Source organism: Drosophila sechellia, chromosome 3L, assembly GCF_004382195.2.
Source record: "Drosophila sechellia strain sech25 chromosome 3L, ASM438219v1, whole genome shotgun sequence".
NCBI lineage: Eukaryota > Metazoa > Arthropoda > Insecta > Diptera > Drosophilidae > Drosophila > Drosophila sechellia.
In genome coordinates, this window is record NC_045951.1 from 17518381 (window position 1) to 17540805 (window position 22425).

The following is a 22425-nucleotide window of genomic DNA, read 5'->3' on the forward strand; positions in this document are numbered from 1 at the left end:
ATTTGGGTTAAGTGCGTTCATTCAACTTTTAACACCATTTCGAAATGGCGCACACTTCTCGCCGACAACCTGCTCTCAATTTATCATGCGGGTGGTTTTTGTTGTTGCTCGGGGAAATTGTTTAAACAAAATAGACAACTTTTACTTCGCCATGAAATCGCGCCAAGCGAAATGTTGCAATACAGCCACATTCATACCCCGACTCACACTCACACTCACACTCATTTCGTTCACGGCTGGTCATTGAACTCCGAGCAGCCGAAGGCACTTCGTATGCCAGTCGGCTGCCCTCGTGCAAATGTGGCTGCTAGCATTGGTTTGAGCTTGATTTAATTTGGCCCGTTCTATCAGTCGCACTCCCTTATTTGATATTTGCATAGAAAAGAACCCAAGGTACTCACCATCGCGACTCATGCCCACGGCAATGCACTTTTTCAGGCGGCAGTATTGACAACGATTGCGATTGATGCGCAGAATGCTGCACTGCTGATTCTTGGTGCACGGGCGATACTGGATCTTTTGCTGGATGGAGCGGCGGAAGAATCCCTGTAACGATAATAAAATATGGAACAAATTAGCCACTTATAATCATCAATGGTTGGTAAACAAGGGTAAATGAGAGGATATATCTTTCAGGGTATTAGATGTCTAAAAGTAAGCCAAGCTAAGCTATATTCCCCACGCTCTAAACCTACATCGGCATCTTCGTTGGCTGTTACTGCTGGCGTGTTCCTCCCCGTGTTGGCACTGCTGTTGCTCAGCGCCGTGTCCAGTTTCTCATCGAACTTCTGGCACAGGTAGTTCAGCTGGGAGGAGTCCAGTCGCTGGTGATGCTGCTCGCACAGTTCATCGTCGCAGCCCGAGTCCTGGGCCTCGTCCATCTCCTCCAGCTGCTGGTCGTCGCCAGCGTTGCAGGTGCAACAATTGCCCGCACTGGAGTTGCTCGAGTTGCTCATCAGCGAGCAGTTGCTGTCGGAGCTATCCCTTCGTTGTTGCTGGTGCTGCTGCTGCTGTTGCTGCTGCTGCTGCGTGGCCACAACCTGTTGTTGCTGGGACTGTTGGCGCAGGAGATTGGCGATTTCCTTGTGGGTCTGCGCCGAAAAGGGACTATCACAGTGCAGCTGCTTTATGTTGCTCGTGGGTATTGCAGCTGGCTTCGCCTCGACTTGCTGCTGCGCGTTGCTGCCTCCGGTGGTCTGCTGCTGCTCCAACTCGCGCTGCTTGAGCTCACGCGCATAGCGTATCTTCTTCCAGGGGCACTGATACTGCTCGTAGCTGCTGTCCTCGAGCGATGTGCCCGCCGGGTTGGCATTGGGGCAATCCTCATCGCTGTTGGGGCAGTCCTCGTCGATGCCCGACTCGCTGTCATTTTTGGCGCTCAGATCGGCACATGGCTTTGGTGTTGCTGCTGCGGCTGGCTGCTGGTGCTGCAACACAATCTGATGCTGCTGCTGCTGTTGCTGCTGACTAATACTATTTGTTGTCTGGGTGTTGTTGTTGCTGTTGCTGGTGGTTGTTGTCTTTACTAGTGTTGCAGGTGTTTGTTGTTGCTGTTGTACGATTGCTGCTTCGTTTTTCAGTCTTTTGCGTTGCGGTTGCTGCTGCTGCTGCTGCAGGTAAACAATTTGCTTGGGCGTCTGCTGTTGCTGCTTGATTGGCGCCGACTCCAGCAACTTGACCAGCGCCGAGTGTTGTTGCTTCAGCTGTTGGCTCTTGGCCTGCTGCTGGTGCTGGTGCTGATGCTGCTGGTGGAGCTGATGCATCGGCTGATGCTGCTGCGGTGTGGCGACAATGTGCAGATTACCGCCGCCATTGCCTGTCAGCAGCACTATCGTTGTTGCATGTTGCTGCTGTGTCTGCTGCTGCTGCTGTTGCTGCTGGGGCAACTGGAGTTGCTGTTGCTGCTGCTGCTGCTGCACGGCAGCAACCTCTTGCATTGCACAAACCATATTTGAATTAGAGATTTTGCTTTTTGGCTTCGAAATGACACTTGAACTCTCGATTGTTGGTTGCTCTACGATTTGCTAATAAGGAACATTGCACACTTCACTTTGATCTCACTTCACTGGCACCAACAAAAATATGCGATATCATTTGCTATTGAACATTTGTTGCTGTTGGCTCTGCTCTCTATCTCTTTCGCTTGATCCAGCTGTTTTAATTTTTTGCTTGGTTTTTCGCGCGCTTTTCTTGCTCTGCACAACCGCTGCCAACGACGAGCAATTTGCGAATGAAAGCAGCGTCCACCAGCAACACAAAACGACCCAGAGCAACACAAGCTGAAGCCAGCCGAAGTGACTTTTTGGGCCTCGTGCTGGTGTTGTGTTGCTTCGGGTCGCTCTCTCGCTCTCTCGGCCTCCACTCCCCCAGTGCCCCACTGCCCCGTCCCGCTCCTACTCCCCACTGATGTTGCTGCTGTCGTTTTGTGTTTTTGTTTTGTGTGCCAACTGAGGACGTTCACTCCAAAGCGTCGACAGCGACGCCAGCGTCTAACAATAGATGTTGCTGCGGGGATTGTCGCTGCTGTTGCTGCTGCTGCTGTTGTTGCTGCTGTTGCTGTGGGGGCGCCTGGTAAACAATTCTTCGAACACCCACGCGACACTCTGATTTCTCAGGTAGCTCAGGTATCTCAGGTAGTTGTGCTGCCACTGCCACCTGACTGATCAGCTTTGTTTGATAACAAAACAGAACAGGCGGGCTGTTCGATTGTGCCCCATAGATTCCGAGCGCGCGTATTGTGTTTGCTCATGTTTTGATAAATGAGTGACAAATAAGATTAATTGATATGGGGGCTGGCTGAGCTATCAAAGCGAGTATGACAGGCCTAAGAGGATCTCAGATGTGGAACGATGTTCCCGAACGCTTTTTGGGGTCAGCTAAACCCGAGGGGATGGGGTGGGGTGTGTTTCCAGAACAGTTCGAAATATATGAGATAAAGTTGTGCGATAGTTTTCAGACTCTTTAGACGTTATAGCATGGTAGCTAAGCTCCCAATTTTCGAAATGTGCAAAGAGTTATAATGCAGTAAGCTTGTTATAATTTTAGATGGCGACTACAAACGTCTGGCAAAGGAAAGTGTTCCAATATATTTACTGATTATTTAGAAATTTGGTAATTAAAATAAGGGTAAACATTTACTATTGTTTTGTACAAAATAAATGTCTGAGCAGCTGTTTCTCCAACTTCTTAGATACTTTGCAAATATGACCCAATTTGGGCGGCACTCCCCGCCTAATTAACGAAGTGCAAACAATTTGCTTGAGTAAATATTTTTGCCGCATTGAAAATCGCAATTTGTCAATCGCTGGCAGTTCGATGAACTCGACACTTTCCAGCCAGATGATTAAACAATTATGTGATGTATTAAATAATATTTTGTGTCCATTGTGATTTTTTGGGGCCAAAAAATGCACACAACTTTGTGTGTCGCAGTCCCTCTAGTAGCCTCTCTCGCTCGCACACGAGCTACGTAACCGAAAGCCCCAAAACGTTAACGACGTCAGCAGAGGCAGAGCAGCGAGCACGGCAGCGACTGCGACAGCGACTGCGGCGGTGGTTCAGTTCAACGAACCCCGCCATTGTCGTGACCCAGATTTCGGTCAGCCACCTTCGAATGTGGAGCTGCGAGAGAGAGGCCAATGTGTGCGGGAGCGGGATGGCGAGAGAGCCGAACGGAGAGGCCGAAACCGAACGAACTCGAATCGAAGTAAAGAGCGAGCTGTGCTCTCAATGCATTTTGCATGCAAATTCGCTGCAGTTCAGGCAGATATATATACGTATGTATTTGGGTATATGTTTATATGTATATTTGTGCGATTTTTGAGCTCTGGCGGTCGGTCAACGACACAGAAACCTCAGGTGGGCCTGGCTTTAAGGGGGAGGGTGTGGGGAGCTTGTTCAGTATGCACAAATGCATATAAAACTGTCGAAATGCTTTCAAGGAAATCTTTGGCAATTAAAAATTTGCACACATTTTTCGCAAATTTCTGAACAGAGCCTGCAATATAAGCTGCCAAATCGGGGGTCATTGCACCTTGGTTGGGGGTGCTAAGAGATTTGCGCTCATTTTCGAACGCGGCTACTGGGGAACTTTCGAGAACAGCTGTGCCGTGCCATTTCCCCTCTCTTTCGGCCACTCCAACTCCCTCTGCTTTCCTCTCTCTCTCATGGCGTGGCCAAATGTGAATGAACTCTGCTCGCAAAGCGAATAACAAGTTTCAAAAGAAAGTGAGAGCACTTCGACAAGCACACATAGCCATACCCATAGCCTCTCTCTTCCCACTGTGCTCTCTGTCGTGCTCCCCGTCCCGTCGCACCATCTCTTTCTGGCCTCCCCCTTTTTTTGATCCGTAACGTCACTTTATAATTCACTCTTAGTTTGTTTGTTAAATAATTTCTATTCGGCTCTGCTTTCGCACATATTTTCGGCTGTAATTTGTTGTTAATTTTTGTTTTTAATTTTTTTTCGGTGGGCTCGAGTTGATTTCATGAATGGTTCTATGCCGCGGGGGGATTCTTGCCGTTTTTGTTTATTTTGCTGGCAGTGTTTTTTGCTGAAACCGCCTACCTGTTGGCACGATCGCCGCCTCAAAAACTGCTTGACCAAGATTTCTGTTCTGTTTCGGTTCTTTGTTTTGCTTGGGGTGTATTTCTTCTCTTTGGGGAGGGTGCTACCGTCGGAACTTGACATCAATTCGATCGATCGATCGCCCCAGAAGAGCTGTTGAGCAGGTCCAAAAATGTTTGGCAATTTAATGGTTGCCAGGAGAAAACGAAGGAAAATGGAACAATAACGTGGCTGAATGGGTGTCGAAATTAGCTCAAGATACTTTCGTATCTATGTGGTGATTGAATGATCAAGGGATCTAAAGTGTTTCATAGGAAAATTTAAATTATCGCCTCAATTCCAAGCTGATCTCTACCAAAATAGGTTTCCCTAATCAATATCTGAATATCTGAAACATAAACAAGACATTCCACAAACTTCCCCGAAACCATTTGGAAACTTCCCGACCGATCTCCACTTCCCCTGTTCTTTCTTCCCCATTTTTATGTTCTGAGCTGCGTCAGCCGCCCCCACACATATTAAAAAACAACTCACACTGCCACATAAACAGACAATACCTAATCTCCTGTCATAACGTCGATCGTTTGTTGGGCTTTCAGAACTTCGTCGACCGCTTTTCTCCCAGCCTGTTTCTTCCGCCCCCACCCCTTTGCTTCCTCCCTTTTGGGAGCTCATGCGATGCGTCAGCAATTAGCACGTGCCTGGGTCTTCAGACTTCAGACTGGCACTTCAAATCCGATCCGGAACTTTATGGCGCTTTGCAGTTCATTCAACGCTCGTTCGTCAAGCTCGTCTTGAAGTTTAGTCGACAGTGGCTCATAATTCAAAGAAAGATTAACAGGCAAACATTGTTAATGCGAACTATTTGGAGAATTCGAGGGGGCATTTCAGCTTTGAGAGTGGACAGAAGTATTAGCTGTACAAAAGCCAAATATCAATAGAATTTTCATGGTCAATTCAAGTGTTACTATTAAGTATTACTAAAAATTCCAAAATCAAGCGATTTAATCTATATTCTTAGAATATTTTCCTAAATTATGTTCGAATTACAACTGTGCGACCTGCGCCTGGCCAACCATTCAGGTCAGAGGTCAACGCTCCCAGCCACCAAGGATAATGCCGCCTCTCACTGTGCCTCTCTTCCTCGCGTTATCCTTATGTTCTAGTAGTAAAAGCAACACGAGGTCAGCCGCACGTAGGCAAAAAGGGAGTACTCTCACCCTCTCGCTTGCACTTGCAATCCTCCCCCACAGAACACACCAACACACGCACACTGTGGCAATGTGGCCTCGCGCTCATTGACGTCACTTCTGCAGTCGCTGGCTCTGCTGCTGCGCTGCTGGCGCTCAGTTCGTTCAACCCGCTGCCTTCATGGTCGCCTTGCAATAGTTGTTATTGTGGAGCACGTTGCTGTTGCTGCTGCTTTTGCTGCCTGTCTTTGTGTTTGTATTTGTTCTTGTATTTGGGGCGGTATGTAGGGGTGGCTGGGGCGGCAGTCTTTGGGGGTGGGGTTGCGTGGTCAGGAACATGTTTAGTTAATTCTAGAACAACCATAGCCAATCAAATACATGTGCTGATTTATTGAACTAACAGGGGAACATTATAAATGCCAGAAAGACATACAATATGACGATTTAACTTTAATCATAATATGGCAATACTACACGGCATACGTGTAATTATTTTTAAAGTTTTCCCTTCGAATAACATATGACATGCTATAAGATCAATAAATTCTCATTAGGTCGTAATCCCTGCGCGTAAATCAACATATTTAAGGCATTTCGTGTGACCAAAAGTAATCCAGATTACCTTTGCTTTCCAGCTAACCATATTTAATGTGTTCCCACACTGGCAAATAAACCACAAATGATGACAAATCAGAAGTCAACAAAATAAACCAATATTGAACTCCGGAATCGGAGCCACGACAATAAAACGGAAATACCTTTCACATTTCACATTTTGTGCCAGCGAAGGGCAACTGCCGCCGAAAGAGAGGCACATAGAGGAGCAGAAAGAGACGGGGAAAGAACGAGTGCAAGGGACATTGCGACAGCATCTGAGCTCCCGAAAAAGGCAATGAGAAAAGCAAAACACCAAGGCGACCGACAATTGAGGACATTGCACTGCAATAACCTTAAAGAAAATGGTATCAACAGAGCGCCAGAGAGCGAGAGAGGTGGGGAATCGGAGAAAGAGAGCGCTCTCCTGACTTGGCGCTCAGCAAAATGGTTCTTTTTTGCATAAGCAATCTATGTGGGGGAGGGGGTTTCTATTTGTGTGCCTAGGAACAGTTGCCCGCTGAGAAGAGCGCTCTGCGAAGAAGAAGCGGAGAGGAAGTGACCTCAGGAAGGAAATGCATTGCATTTAATTGGTCAAAATGGCCAGGTGCTTATGCGACCACCTGGTTGCCATAGAAATTGGCCAAAAGCAAGATGAGTCAGAACATTTTCCTGGGGTTATGATAACCATATATGTATGTTCTAGCACGAAAGAGTCCATCATTTTTTTTACATAAATGTAAATATTTAAGGTAAGACTTTAACCTCTTAAAACCAAAAATCTGGCCAAACCACCTGATCCTGCGACTCACTGATTAAAATCTCGTCAAAGGACTCCCATTACAACTCAAAGGGAATGCAGCCCCTAGCCCACGCGTACTCTTCCCGTTTTTGCAATTTGCAGTGATTAGTTTTCCACTCAAACACTTTCGTTGCGATAGTGAAGAGGAAGAAGTGGAGCTCTGTCCTTTAACCAGGCCAATGAACTCAAGGCGAAAAATTGGCTCTCCGCAGAGGGAAATGCGGACTGCTGTTGTGGAATGAAATGGGATGGTATGGAATGAAATGGAAGACACCTGTGCCCTGTCAGAAGACAGAATGCTGCCCACAGACCCAGCCCACTTTTCACTTTTCCCGTGTTTTCGGGGGTGGTGGGTGGTTGGGCGTACGGGTGATTTCAGCGGTGTCTCGGTTTTGCTTTGACCCACTTTCAGTGCGTTCAACTCTCGTAGCTGGGGCCAAGAATCGAAGCGAGAACCGAGCAAAAAACCGAACCGGATGCACGGGTTCGGGGGTTGATTGTGGAAATACACGAAAATTTTTAGGGGTTACGCTCTGGGTGCAACGAAAGTGTTTGCCTCCCACCCAACCCGTCTTTCTAGCCGAAGGTGGTCATGTGACTCCGTTTCTCGGCTGCTCCGGTAGCTCTGGGGCCTCCGGACTCCAGAGCTGGAGCAATGACCGCAGCTGGCCAAAGTTGAAGGATAAATTCCGCAGAGGAAGAAAGCACGAGTGGCAGGACAGGAAGTGTCCCCTGTTCATCTCTCCATCTTTTGTTAAATAAGTTTCGGGCATCGGTGCTCCACATACGGTGCTTCTCATATTTATATCCGAATATTTATAACCACACATTTCCCGCTTCTCCCGCGGCTAGTTCTGTGTTTTTTCTCGCTACTTGTTATTTTTTTCGGTACTTGTCTCCCATCTATTTGCCTGTTCCCCTTCAGACGTGCGTCACGGCGTGCGAAAGAGACGGCGAGTGGCGAGTAGTTCAATGAACTCGCCGCAATTATTTTGCAATTACTTTTGTGTGGTTTGGCCTTTGATCCGATCTATCGATAGCTAAGCTCTAAGCATTAGAACACGCCTGGTTAAGCTTGAATTCAATTTTGTCGGGGGAGGTGTCGAATTTGGAATACCATGGCTGCTGATGTATTTCTGAGGTGGCGATTTACCTTTGTAGATTAACATCAATTTTCACATTGAATGAATTTATTCATTATTATGTAACTTTTTATCATCGTAGTTTTTAAAAATACCGAAGAGAGACGGAAATGAAATGGTTTACTAAATTCTTTTAGAAGTCAGTCATTGAAAAGAATTAGTAGCTGTGATGATTACTTTGATTACTTCTGAACGACAGCATTATTAGGCATTTTGTTTAGCAAAATGAATTTAAAGCTACCCCATCAAAACTCCCTCATTACCCTATTTTTGGCCAACCCGTTCGCAATTGACGCAAGTGGAAACACTTTTCGGCGCTCAAAACAATTATCTAGCATTATTGCGCGATTGTTATTTGGGTCTGGTAGCAGAGCAGGCAAACAAAGGTAATCATATATACACAAAAATAGAGAAACAATAATGCCAAACAGCTCAAATCTAATCCAAGACAAGTCAGGCAATTGCGGCAAATATTAAAACAGTTGACCAAACACTCGCACATGGGGCATGAAACCCGTTTTGGAGACCCACGAAAAAAAAGAGAGAGGCAAGGTCTTTTGCGTGCGACTGCAACAGCAGCAGCAGCAGCAGTGCGAATCTAACTGCAGTTCTGCGCAGGTCGTTGCCATTTGGCAGAGCGCGAAAGAGACGGGGCTAGGCTGGCTGAGAGAGATGGGGATATCAGGTGATGACGGCCTCAAGCTGACCAAAAGTGCACTGAACTCTGAACGAAGTCGAAGTCGGAGCCGAAGCCCCTGATTCTACCCGTCCCTGTCTCCCACTCTTTCGTCCCACTCCCACTCACGCCCCGTCTCATTCTGGTTTCTTTAATGGCCGGTATTAATGTAATTTCAATCATTGTTTTCGCCTTTTTCGGCTGTCTTTGCTGTCATATAAATTCTTCATTGCTGTTGGCGGCTCTTTTAATGACTCACCCGAAATCCAGGATTCCAAAAATGATCAAAACCAGCCAAAATGTAAGCTCACGTGCTGTATTTGGGCGTGCGTCGCTTTTTTGTGATTTTTTCGAGTGTGATTTGATTTTGTTTCAGTTGCAACGCATTGAGATCACTATCGCCATCTTACTCGGCTAAGTGGGCGCTTTAAATGCTTACACTTGGAGAAAAATACAACTAAAATTCTATTTTTCGTTGATAGCATATACAAAAAACTTTTGATTACCACTTAATGTATAAAGAAATTAAGAGGACAACTACAAATTTAATTTATTTAATTTTAGAACTTAAAATGTATAGTAGATCATAAATTACGTTAATATTGAATTTCAACTGATAATATTTTTTAATTCATTAAAATGTTCCTATAGGAACACTTTAAATCGTAGTTATGGTTACTTTCATTTAATAAGGTCACTTATAAAAAAGTCCTTATAGTTTTCTCCAGGTGTACGAGCGCACAGCTGCAGCTCTGACTTGGATTATGCAACAGCTTTGAACAATTTATGACAAAAGTCATTGCAAATTATTTTCAATATTGAGTCATATATGTGAGAGACTGCCGCTGCCGATGCAAAAAGCAAATTCTCACTGCAGGAAGTGGGCGTGGCTTGAGTTGATTACGGTCTATAATTGAAATATTGAGTTCAGAGTTCTAGGCAGTTGGGAATATAGTAATTTTAGCTGCATAGCCGTTCATCGAGATTCGATCTTTACCGACAAGATTTCGGTGTCTGAGCAAATTATATGAAATTAATCGAATTCGGTCGGTCCACCAAAAATTTCGGTTGAGAAACAATGGAAATATTGCAATATTTTTTGGTCACATAAGATGAATATAATATTTAAGCAATATTACATTTTATGATTACTTTAATGGAAAATTTACATGTCCAAAATTATTTTGGTCAAACCATTTGGAGCGTCCAGACGGCGCCTGTACATTTTTCCAATGTATTAAGCAATAATATGTTGCTTATTTTTAACCAAATACTTGTAAGTGCCCCTTAACCAGTCTACTTTTCGGCCCAAACTCAAAACCGCTCATAATCGCGTTACATGTGGGCGAAATGGCAAAGTTTTCCAAAAATTTCGAGAACGTTGCGCCACATTATCGAAGTGAACCGAAATGCTTTGTGGCCAACAAGATTATCACAAGCGCGGACAGTGCTTGTCCAATGGCAATAATTTATTTGATTAATTTATAAATTGCGTTTGCCCGACAAGAGCAACAAGAAAATTGCCCAGCAATCTAATGTGTGTTGCGGTGCTTGCATGTGTGTGTGTGGACATGTGTCTCGATGTGAGTGCGATGCAAAGTGAGGTCGCTGCCGTTCAATAACCTCGAGTGTCTGCGGAGAGCCTCTCTACGCAATTGCAATTGCAGCCAACGAAGTCAACGAGCATGGCAACAACTCTACACATAGCTCACTATAGTGCCCCATAGAACAGAGTGTGGCACACGCACACAGGCGCACTCGAGGCGCTTGCCAACACACAGATACGCACGCACACTCTCGAAGGAACACTAATCGGTCGAGTCCGTTCGTCTGTTTTTTGGTCGCTCGCTTGTGCGTGGCGTGGTAATTGCTATCGGGTGAAATTTGGGGGAATTCGTATCTGCGGGGGTGGTATCCCAAGAATGCGTTCTACGCAATCCCATTTCAATGACTTACTCAGGTGGACAAATGCCTATTTAAAAAGGGAGTGAAGAACATACCTGAAAATACAAGAGGAGAGCACAAAATTAGATTCAATCGATTAACTTAAAAAATTAAAAGATTTAAAATATTATTGGAAATAAAATTTACATTTTTAATTCGTCAATATTCTACGTGCTCTCGCTCTCTAAGTCCAAAGCCCCTAGAAACAACCAGAATACCCAAAAAGAAATACCGTGTCTTCACCAATTAAATGAAACTGAATACAAATAAATCCAACTCAAGCAATCCCAGCCCATCGTCAGCTAAACTGACTTCATATGCAACTAGCCTAGTTAGGATCTTTAGAAATAAAAAACCACAGAAAACACAGAGCCCAATTAACAGCGGGCAATCTTATCCGCGCCATCTCGAGCCATTTCCACCATTTGAGGTACTCAATCATAGAGACCCCGCCACTTATCAGAACTCCCATCAAAAGCGAGAAGCCACTGGAACTCCGCACGGAACCCTGCATAAGTGCATAGCCATAGAACTTTGATTCCGAGCAGCACTGGGAACCCTCTCGACAGGCTGGCTCCACTTCACCTGCCCATTTGCAACCCGAACTGCTTGCCTGCTTGCCTCCTACCCCACCCCGCGATTCCTTGGGCAATTAAACCAAATCAAAGCCCACAAAAGCAACAAGAACTGCGGCAGCAACTTCATATGTACTACCCTCGTTCGTATGGTGTTAGTCAGCGTTAGTCGTTATCGCATTTCACAATTTTAGAACAAGCACACTCGCTCACAGATACGCGCGCACTCGCACACAGATACAAAAACGCAGCAGGCGGCGAGTAACTAACCTAACCCAAGCTAACCTACGCTAACCCAATTCGGCGAGTTCAATAAACCCAACCGCAAACGAGGAGGCAGCCTGAGGGGCGGGGCGCAACGGGTTTGCTTGGGAAGAGGTTTGCTAGCAGAGGGGCATGGTTCTTGGATTAGGGTACTCCCCGCGGCCAACACCCCCTTCACGAATACAATTCTAAAATATAGATTAGCTGTAAATCTTCAAGCCTAATCAGTGGGCATACAAATAGAAATGCACCGAAAGAATCGTGGGTTCAAGTTGTGGAAGCTTTGTAAAGCAACTGTTCATGGTCATATAAAAGTTTAGTTAGTTCAGCTAATAATATTCCGTTTATCAGCATTTGATTTGTTTAATGCATATCAATAGGCTTTTGCATTTATAAATTTATACAATTTATATGGTATAATTTCCAAAGGATTCCGTTGCCTCTGTATATATTTAAGTTTAATATATTTTTTCCAGTGTCCAAACGATATTTCTAGACTTTTATAATGACATGCATGCTCTGTTTTTGGTCTGGGCCCGAGTTCTCCGCAGTTCTTCGGTCTTTTGGTGGCCTGCCTCAACTAGAACTTGCTTGACTTCGTTGCTTTTGCTTTTGCTGTGCTTTTGATTTGCTTGGCTTTTCAGTTGAGTTCTGTGCTGTGCTGTTCTGTCGTTTTTCCATCGCTGTTTTGTCGTCGCTTTTGAGCGGCAGCAGAGTTTTCCGCTGGCAGCGGCGCCCACCCAAAGTTCATTGCACTTGGTATAGCGGCATATTTTGCATTCGTCTCTCTCTCTCGCCGAGTTTTCCTTTGCTTTTCTTGCGACTGCCTTTTGCTTGGCAGCCGTTTTCTTATCTACTTCGGATGTTCTGTGTGACCCACAACACAGGCGAAAATGCCTTTGCCGAAAAAAGACTTCTTTGCATTTTGCTCGTCTTACCTCTTTTTTCGGCGTTTTTTCTGTCACATTTGTGCTGTCGAAATAATTGCATTAATGACACACACACACACTCACAGCCAAGCACACTCGTGCACGCACACTTGCAGCTAGAATTATTATGCTTGTCACTTAAAATTTTGTAGGTTCTGTTAATTAAAAGCAATTAAAAATAGTCTTCGCCTCTCAAGTGAATTCCTGACAACGTCGCGTCGTTCTGCTCTTTTATTTTTAATTTTTTGGGACTTATTCTGACAGCTCTCTGACGGAAACACGAATTTTAGGCATTTGAAAAACGATTTGTCGCCGCACTCGCACTCGAACAATTTTATTCTTAGTCGAAATTCATGTTGGAAAACTAGGGAAAAGCAGAAAAAACTTTTTTGGCGGAGTATTTCTGTGCGCCTTTAAAAAAAAATGGGTTAGCCGGCAAATTGATTGTTATGCGACTGTCTGAGGAAAATTAGGGATTAGGAATTTTTGAAATTTTATAGCGTCGTATTGTTTTTATGAACCCACAAATATGAGATCATGTCATGTCTAAGAACATAAATTGAAATTAACTTCAGTTTATTGGCGATTCTTAAGAACAATTAGGCACTCAAATGTTAAAAAACAAACAAAACGGACTAAAGGGGTTTCATGCGCCCATTCAATAGCTAAAACACCTTGGTAACTCAACTAGAAGCCGAGTTGCTAGAGTCAATCAAATAATTGAAGTGCTTTGATATGTTGTTTCTGCATCGATTTCAATGAATTAATTGCGCTCAAGTTGAATGACTCGTTGCATGTGTCACCCACTTGAGAGCGCCGCTTGATTTTTCAATTTGTTGTCGAAAAATACAAATTTTATTGGACCTAATGCCTATGGATTGGTGTCGGCTCGAAATTCAAATATCAAACGTAACAGACGAAGCCCCAGCGAAATCAATTGCGATTTTGAATTTGAATTGTAAAGAGCGGAGAACAGCGAGATCTTAATGCCTGGGCAAAATCGGCGCGGCTCGGTTCGGTTCAGTTCGGTTAGGCTTGGGCCCATTAAATGCAATTCCATCTACTTGACTGGGGTCCGCCATCGAGTCACGTTTTCCCATTTCCACGGGGGCTGTGTGTGGGGGGCTTTTGGACAACTCTGTTGAGGTGATTGTACGGGCTGGCTAACAAGGTACGTGCTGCGGATTTCTGAAGGCTAACGAACGAGTTTCGCACAACGCGGAGTACCGAAAAAAATCTATCTCAAATTGTCTTACATTCGATTTTTTTCAGAGTCAACATAAATTACCAGCGGCTTGATCTTATTCTGCTGAAAACTGCAAAACTCCACTCGGCTTGACATTTTCGCTAGGATTTTTTGTTGTCTTCAGACGTCTGTTGCATGTTTGAGGTTATGACAACAGGCCCTGACTGACATGAGGCGACTTCAATTCGATTCGATTCGACACGACACGGCACGACACCATTAAATGAGGCAAGGTGTTGTTTTCAGATCGGGCCTTAAGGGTCTCCATGTTAGGAGCTATTTAACGGACTGGTGAGACAATCAGGAAAAAATGCCAAACGTCGCTCAATGACATAATCGTGTGTAAGGACAATAGGGCCTCTTTAAAAATAATGGCCCAAAATATGGCTTTTTAATGATTGGGCAACAGCACGAACTTTCCAAAACAAAGGATGGATTTTCGGGTAAATCTCTCGAGTTAACTAACAACAACTGTTATGCTGTAGTTAATAAATGCAACAAAGCTACGACAAATATTATTTGCAGCTAACAATAATTATTGAAAAGCAATAAATAATGTGTAATTCCATGCCTATTTGATACTGCTGGCCCGCTCCACTTCATTCGGAACCCAATTATGTGCCTCTATCTACAATATTACCCATACGCACTGTGTGCGTTAGCACGGCCCGCCTCCGCTTGACACGCCCATATGGAGGCATCCGTAGAGCCAACGAAAGCCGCATTATGAGCAATGCGAGAGTGCAGAAACGGCAAAAGCTAAAATTCTATACGGGGCAGGGCAAATATTAGATTACTCATACGCAGCGTTGACCAGGCCAAAACTGCCTGTTCCACATTAATTGCCATAAAAATAGTGGCAACCGAGGGGCGGGCCAGCTACACATTCATAGAATTTGTGACGGAAATGAGTTAGTGCCTGTTGGCATGCCCCCAACCACGAGAGGGGGTTGAAGGGGCGGGGGAATAGGGGTGCACACGCATGCAATGAAAGCGCGTGCAACGACTACGAAAATCAGATGCAGAGGGTGATGAGGGGAGGAGGGAATGGTTCGGGGTGGTTCGAGGAGGCGGGGCCACTCTGCTGGCCCGTTGCTGATCTTTTTTGGCCTGCAGCGCACAGCCGGGTTGCATAATTATCATGCAACATGCGGCAGTCGGCATGGAGTGTCTGAGATTTGTGGCCAAAACAAAACGTTGTTTAGCGCCTGAGAGGGTTTTGGCCTCAGTGCCCCCACTTTTCCACCGGGAAAACGGGAACGGGGCTCGGCGATAGGCTTAGTCACGCACTTTACGCACAATTTTCCACGGGTTGGAGTCAAGAGTTTTCAATGATATTCAAGCGGGCTTAGGTTGTGGAAGTGAAGCGTAATAAAAACCATTTTGGGTAGTGAAATCGGCTCATAAATCAGAGAATATGTCAAATATATTATTGAGCAGATGTGTAGTCGATATAATGGGTATATAAATCAAATATTTATTATGAAAATATCACATATTGGAATATTTTTTAAAGAAAGCTGTTAAAAAGGGACGAGGATGTACAAATAACTCAAGGAGTACGTAAGAACTTCAAAGAACAAATACAAAAATACAAAAATATTTGAATTTAGTCCTCTCAGCATTCTGATATTTAATTCTAAATTTACCTATTTATTTTAGTCATTTTTTTCTTTATGCATAGCTTGATCATAGCTTAATTATTGGAAATATTATTACATAAGTACTTCAGCACACGATAACTCCTCGATCCGCCCTCCATCTCCTTAACTGATTGCCCATTTCGTGCTCCCCCTTGCATTCCCAGGCTACTTTGTGGTCTGCCCGTGGGCCCTTGCTGCCTGGCAACTGGAAACTAACAGCGAAACGTGCGTGGCATGACCATTGCTATCAAAACCTGGCCAAAACAGTGAGTGGGAAGGGGCACTTCACGGGGGGAAAAGGTGGGGAAACCCAGGGCAGCAGCTGCGCTACTGGGAGGCAGTTGGAGCGGTCTTTGACCGCGGCCAGTAACCGTTAGGTAGCAAGAAGGATTACGAGCTGCGCCGCAACGTTTGGCTGCTTGTCCGAGGTTAGTACACAAGCGGCGGCATGAAATAAAATAAAAACCAGAAAAGAAAAAAGAGGCAGCAGCGAAATCAGTTAAAGCTAAACGCCTGCCGGCCAGTTGCAAGGTTTTTCTTTGCGGTTCTTTTTCGACTACCAAACCGTTCCGAACTTCATTCCTCATTCGCTTCGCGTGCTCAACAAACTTGCATTGTTACTACCGCGGATTCCGATTCGGGTTCGGATTGAATTGGATTGGACTGCTTGACTGGAGGTTGGCTTTTGGCTCTGGGGCATACATCGTGCTGCTTATCGCGCAAAATGCGCCGGCCACATAAATCAATTAGTCCGGGAGGAAGGGCGCACATTTTGTTTTAGGGATAATTGAAGGCCTGTTCAGGGCGGTACTTACAATGAAAATTGGCGGGTGGGCTAGGGAATTGAGCGGAGCGAATCAAAATCAAAAGCTTACCTGCAATGGAAAGAGGAAATTCGTTAGGAAAAAGGTTTAACCGCTTGGTAGGCTACTTAAATAATGCTACTGTTTAAGGTAACTATCTTGGGAGTTATACATTTTTCATTTATCAATATGATTAGGAGTATTCTATATAGTTAATTAGCAACACCTGACATACACGGCTAACATAAGAAAGGCTCAGCCCTATTAAGCCCAACCCTAAAACTTAAATACCAATCATTTTCAGCCGAATTTCCCATGCCAAAAGTTCAATTAAACAAGCAAATTAACTCGTACCAACAATCTTAGCTCCCTTAAACTTAATTGCGGCCCAAAGAACGATTCCCTTGGCAGGCAATTAACGAATCGTGAGCCATTCCCACGCCAAGCTATCCGCCGACCACCGAAAATCCTGGCCAAGATGGCACGCCCCGACACACACAGGCCACATAAATAATTCGCTCTTAATTATTGGCCAAGTCAAGGCGAAAACGGAGCGCGCAGAAACGACATAAAACTGTCAACGGCAAAATGTCAGATGGATTTTTGACTTATGACATAAGACAATTATAGCCAAGGTGCAGCCGGCAAACATCGCCAGCGCATTGAACCCTCTAGCCGCCGATGTTGCAGTTGCAGTAGCAACATCTAGACCTGCCACTTGCCACTTGCAACATGTGATCGGGCCAGCCGTGGGGTTCGCGTCTCGGCTGGCTCGGGTTTTTCCGCGCGAAAAGTGCATTCAACCCGGGCTGACGTCAACGTTTTGGCTTGGCAAAGAAAGCAGAGTCAATGCACTTCGTTGCAACTATTCAGCCTTTCTCCCTCTCTCTTCTCACCGGCCATCCATCTCGCTCGCTCTGTGAGTTGCGGTACTTTCATTGCTCACACAGCTAGCAAAAATAAAGCAATGCTGCAGAAAAACTCGTTGCGTTTGTTGCAAGTTCGTTGACGTTCTGTTTTTCTGCCCCTCTGGCTGTGCGAGAGTTTTAGAATGTTGCCAACCAACTGGGAAATTTCCAGCTAGATTGCAGCGGAGAAAGAGAAAGCAACAGCTAGTGCATGTGCAACATGTAGAGCGGGCTGGGGAGAACCCAAACAAAAGGCTGGCCAAATGTGACATCAAATGGGAAGAGATTACGCAACAGAAGTTCATTCCTTCACAGAGTGCGGGATAATCGTAAAGCATATGTTTAAAGGAGTAAAATATATTTAATATTTAACTTTAAATATTTTATTTAAAAACTGAAGAGCAGCACAAATCTTATGATATTTATTGCCTGAAATCTGTAGTGACAAGAACGTGACATAATTCATCTGGGTTACATTTGTTTGCAAAAGTTATAATTTGCCAAATATTTCAGCCTAATATTTCATCTTTTCAATTAGTCGTAAAATGAGACAACCCTTGAATATTGAAAGCAACCCTTTACACAAGTTCCTCCTTTGGCCCCACAAATGCCAGTCTAAACAAACACAATATTTTTGGCCTCAGCAGCAACAGTAGAAGCAGCAGCAGCAGCTGTGGAAAAGTGAAACAAGCTAAGCCGCAAGCCAAACACCACCCCCGAAAAAGGGGTAAGTAACCTCGAATGAAAGCAAAGTCTTGTGCGAGCTGGAGCCAAGAACTCAAGGCGGGTGAAAAACGTGGCACGTGGCACCAAAGTCGGGGCGAACGACTTTTAACTGGGTCAGCAAAAGTGGCTGCTGCCCTCAGCTTCGGGGGTGGTTCAGGTATATGTGGTACATATATGTATGTATATATATCCATCCACATATATCTGTGTTTGCTCAGCCACTCAACCAAACACTCACACACACTCGTTTCACATTTTACTATCGCTCGTAACAGAAAGGAAAAAAATTGCATTTAGCACAGCTCGTAGTAGAGTTGCTGCTGCAGTTGCAGTTGCAGCTGCTGTTGCAGTTGCACGTTCTCTTTGCCTACAGATAAGGCCAAAACCCAAAGGCCGCATTAGTGGGCGTGGCAGCGGCATTAATTTGCTCGCCATTTGATTCTGCTTTCAGCACTAATTACTCATTCGCTGGAGCAAGTAAACGAATTCGATTTGGCCTTGGCTGAGCGGCAAAGCATATTTACTAGTCGAATAATTAGTCATTTGCATTTTAATGGCTGTTTTAAGTGCGCCTCTGTGTTCTTGGGAGCTTTATGGCTGTTTTGCATTGCACAATATATTCGGAAGGAAATGTTGTATGCTTGTTTGTTTTTAAAACTGTGCAAAACCTTGCACTAAAATCTTTAAAATAGCTATTTGCACAACCATGCATAAAAATCTTTGAAATAGCTTTGTAATACTTTTAGCTGACCTAGATCCTTTCGCTGTTGTTATTTTTGCTTACTATATACTCCTAATTAGAATTTGTTACTAATAGAATTTTTGTATTTTAACTTGTCATTTTAGCCAAAATATGTTCGCTTTGTTGCGTTCAAAATCGCACTCTCGAAAGCTAGCTGCTACAAGTCAACCAATCTTAAATATTTTGTTGCATACTTTCGAGCTTGAAAAGCGTACAACTCGATCGTAAGGTAGACACCTAACGCTAGATGGCGCCAGTATGTTATGTAGATACAGATGTAGAATTACATACGTGCACAATGTAAAATAATCGTGTGATCTGGCTGCGCAAATTTAATGGTAATCCAAACGAATCCTATTTATTATGACAAAGAAATTGATTTTCGTGCAATACAAAAATTCTTTAAATTTCAAGTCTAGACTATGATATTTCCCATGTTCTCTAAAAAGAGTGTTATTTTAAAGTTTTTGCCAGCAATTAAATAGGCCATGATTATTGTTCGCTAAGATGATTAAAGATGTATGCACGCACATATCGTTCTATCTAGCACACGGAATTGTTGTCGTTGTGCTGGACTGTAACCCAAATAGGCTGAGGTTGTTGACCCAATTTTTGCAAGGTGCATTGAACTGTTTGTGAGCAGAAATGCGGAGCACAAAACGTCACTAGCGATGCGTAAGCCGAAAGAGAACGAAAAAGAGAGTGTTTTTGCATCGTTAATTTTGTGCGAGTGTTGGTTTGAATAGTTGTAAAGTGGAAATAGAGCTTCGTATTAGCACAGTTATGCGGTTGAAACGTAAACTAAATGACTGAAGAAATTGTTCATATACCCTCTATCAATGCATGTTCATTAAATAAATAATATTGTTAGTGTGCAAACTAAAGTTATTGTTTCTAAACAATAACACAAGGGTTAATTTTAGAGGTTTAATGAAATGTTTTTTAATTCCAATTAAATACAATGTTACTCTTTTCACGCACTTGGTAAGTTAAAGACTTTTAAAAATTCGAAAAAAAGAAACATTTTTGTGTTGCTGTATCACATCTAAGACCCATTCGAAAAGGAAATGCATTTTCTAGAATTTTCCCTGGAGAGGCACAACCTAAATACGAATAAATAGCGCCTCCCACCCCAACTCCTCCTCCTACTCCCCATCCTCTCTTTTTAGTTTTTCACCCTCGCCACACCTCGTGCTCACTCACACACATGCACACAAACTCACGCCTAGACAATTTCATGCAACGCTGCGTCGCTGTCGGCGTCTCTGCCGACAACGACTGCGACTGCAGTCAGTCGTTCAAGTGCATTTCAGAGCATTAACCTTTGTGTCTCTGTGTGAGTGCTGTGAGTCCTAGCCCAACAATCAGAATCGGAATCACCGCTCTCTTCTCTCTCTCTCTCTCTCTTTCGTTTTCCCTGGCTTTTCCTTTTGGTTTTCCAATTTGAAGTGCAGGCAAGTGGAAAACCTCCAAAGCCAAATGAGAATTGAGGTCTCCGTGATAAAATCAAGGGAATGGCGAAAATATGGGTATATAGTATCTTGCCCCCCTGATAAGACCATCAAAATTAAATGTCTTCTGTTTGTTTTGGGAGTTTATTTTCTTCTCATTTTCTTTGCTTTTCTTTCTTCGAGATTATAAAGTGCATTTGGTTTTTGTTCATATAACAAATATTATCTGATGAGTGCTCTGAAATTGGTGCAGGTTAGGGTCTATGAAAAATTAGAAAGATAGGTAGAGTGGGAAAAGAAAGGGGGTGGAGAAGGAGACTTGGCAATGGCTTATAAGCCTTTCGCATTTAAATAGTTTAAACAGAGCAATAATACTATTGCTATATCCAACACATATACTGATTAGTTCTCTCTTGATTAAATGCAATGAAAAACCAAAACCAAAAAGCAATACAAAAGAGCGAGAGAGTAGTGCTCTCTTCTTTCTCCGCCTCTCTCTCCGCTGCTTTCTCGTGCCCTATGCTGCGTACGCTGCTTCTGTTTCTGCTTTGACATTGAACGAGTTCATTCACATTTGCTGCACGCACACAACTGCAGCGCCACTCACACAGATACACACAGATATCCAAGCACGAAAAACTACACGAAGCATACACAACAACTGCCGAAGCGAAAAGGAAACAGAAAAATAAAACGAGAGCCCAACCAGCGGCAGCAAAAAAGAAAAAAGAAAACACAAAATTGTATGCCTGAGTGTGGGTAAATAAATAAATATGCTAAATAATGTGGAAGGAATAACAAACAAGTTAGATAATAGGCCCAGAATCAGAAATAAAGAAAGCTGACCACCACGAAAAGTCCCCCGGCATTTTATTGAAAATTAACATCCATTTGACTATTCCTCTTCGCACGCTGCTTCGTCGTGGTCCCTCACAAAAAATATATAAATAATATCACCTGCCCTCTACTATTTTTTTATGAAGTTACGAAATCGGGAATTGGGTCATTAAGGCAGCAGGCAACAAATGTGTGAAACTAGTTGGGCCAAGGATAATGGAGTGGGAAAAAAGATGTGAGTCACGGTACCAATTTTCGGTTCTTGCCTAGAAGAGGTAAATATATTTTTTTGCCTAGCTGCCCAAAATGTCAAGCTACAGATACATATGGTTAACTATCAACCGATGCCTTTTAATTTGAGTTATGATATGGAACATTTCGATCATAGTTCACAAGGTAAAAATGATGTTAGATATGCATATTATGAAATCACCTCACCTTGAAGGCGAAAATAGCAAAGGCCTACGAAATCTATAAATATACAACACGCTTTTTGTCAAACCTTTTCCGCAATAATTAATCAGCGCGTAGAACCCTTAAGCGGCTCTAAAACTATAAAATACAACCAAGAACAAACGAGTTCCAAATAGAGTGTTAGTTGCCAGGTCTCAAAATGAGTCAGTTGGCAACGAATGAAGTCATTCGTCAAGCTCAAAACGCAAAAAAGATCTAAAACAAAAAATAAAACATGAAATCCAAGAATCTGTCTCTGAAATAGAGGTCAATAGACAAGACGAAGGTCCACCGAGCAGATCAGGTAGGCACACAAGTCAGAAATCGCAGCCACAAATGGACGGTGCGGAAATATCAGCACCACGCGGCGTATGAGCAATACGCAAAACTGGCTTCCTCAAAGGTAGCGAGCGAGACGGGAACAAACGTGTGAGCCGGAGGGAGCGAGAGGGCTTCTTTTTGGCTAACCTTGAACTTCAAAAATGCGCGAGGGAAACACAAATTCGTAGGCCTACCTATTCAGTTAAACATATATTTACATTCACATAATAAACATATAAATTAGCACACAACAAAAGAAGTTCCAAGAAATTTGAAAGGCCGAAAAAACTGGTCCAAAGTCAACGAACTTCTGCAGCTTCCTTTGCAGAACAACTCGAGGTGGACATACATACAGGGGTTATTATAAAATAAAGCTTAAACTTAAGTACATTTCTTAGTAGAGTTTCAGGTAGAAATACAAATTTTGTTCCTTAAAAATAAAATAACACCGAGCTTAAGAGTGTTTTTCCTACAACATTGATCTAGTTTCCACAATTTTCCTACCAGTTTTGACTTCTTTCTAAACGTGTCAATTTCGGAGGGATCACTGTGCGAGTATTTTAGCGACGTTTGAAATTTCAGACGCGCAGACAGTTTAAACTTTAGAGGCAA

At 43.7% G+C, this 22425-nt stretch overlaps 1 protein-coding gene across 4 annotated transcripts in view; it reads right to left on the minus strand.

Annotated features, from left to right (window-relative positions):
• The window catches only part of LOC6620533 (ecdysone-induced protein 75B, isoforms C/D), a 96536-nt gene that overhangs the window by 15168 nt on the left and 58943 nt on the right, over positions 1–22425 (minus strand). For 3 of the 4 annotated variants that reach the window (XM_032719451.1, XM_032719453.1, XM_032719452.1), the window contains one exon: positions 402–546. In XM_032719451.1, the coding sequence (XP_032575342.1) occupies positions 402–546 (145 nt within the window). Of the gene's footprint in view, positions 1–401; positions 547–695; positions 2208–22425 lie in introns of those variants that run through there. The other variant, XM_002044699.2, reaches the window with a different exon arrangement.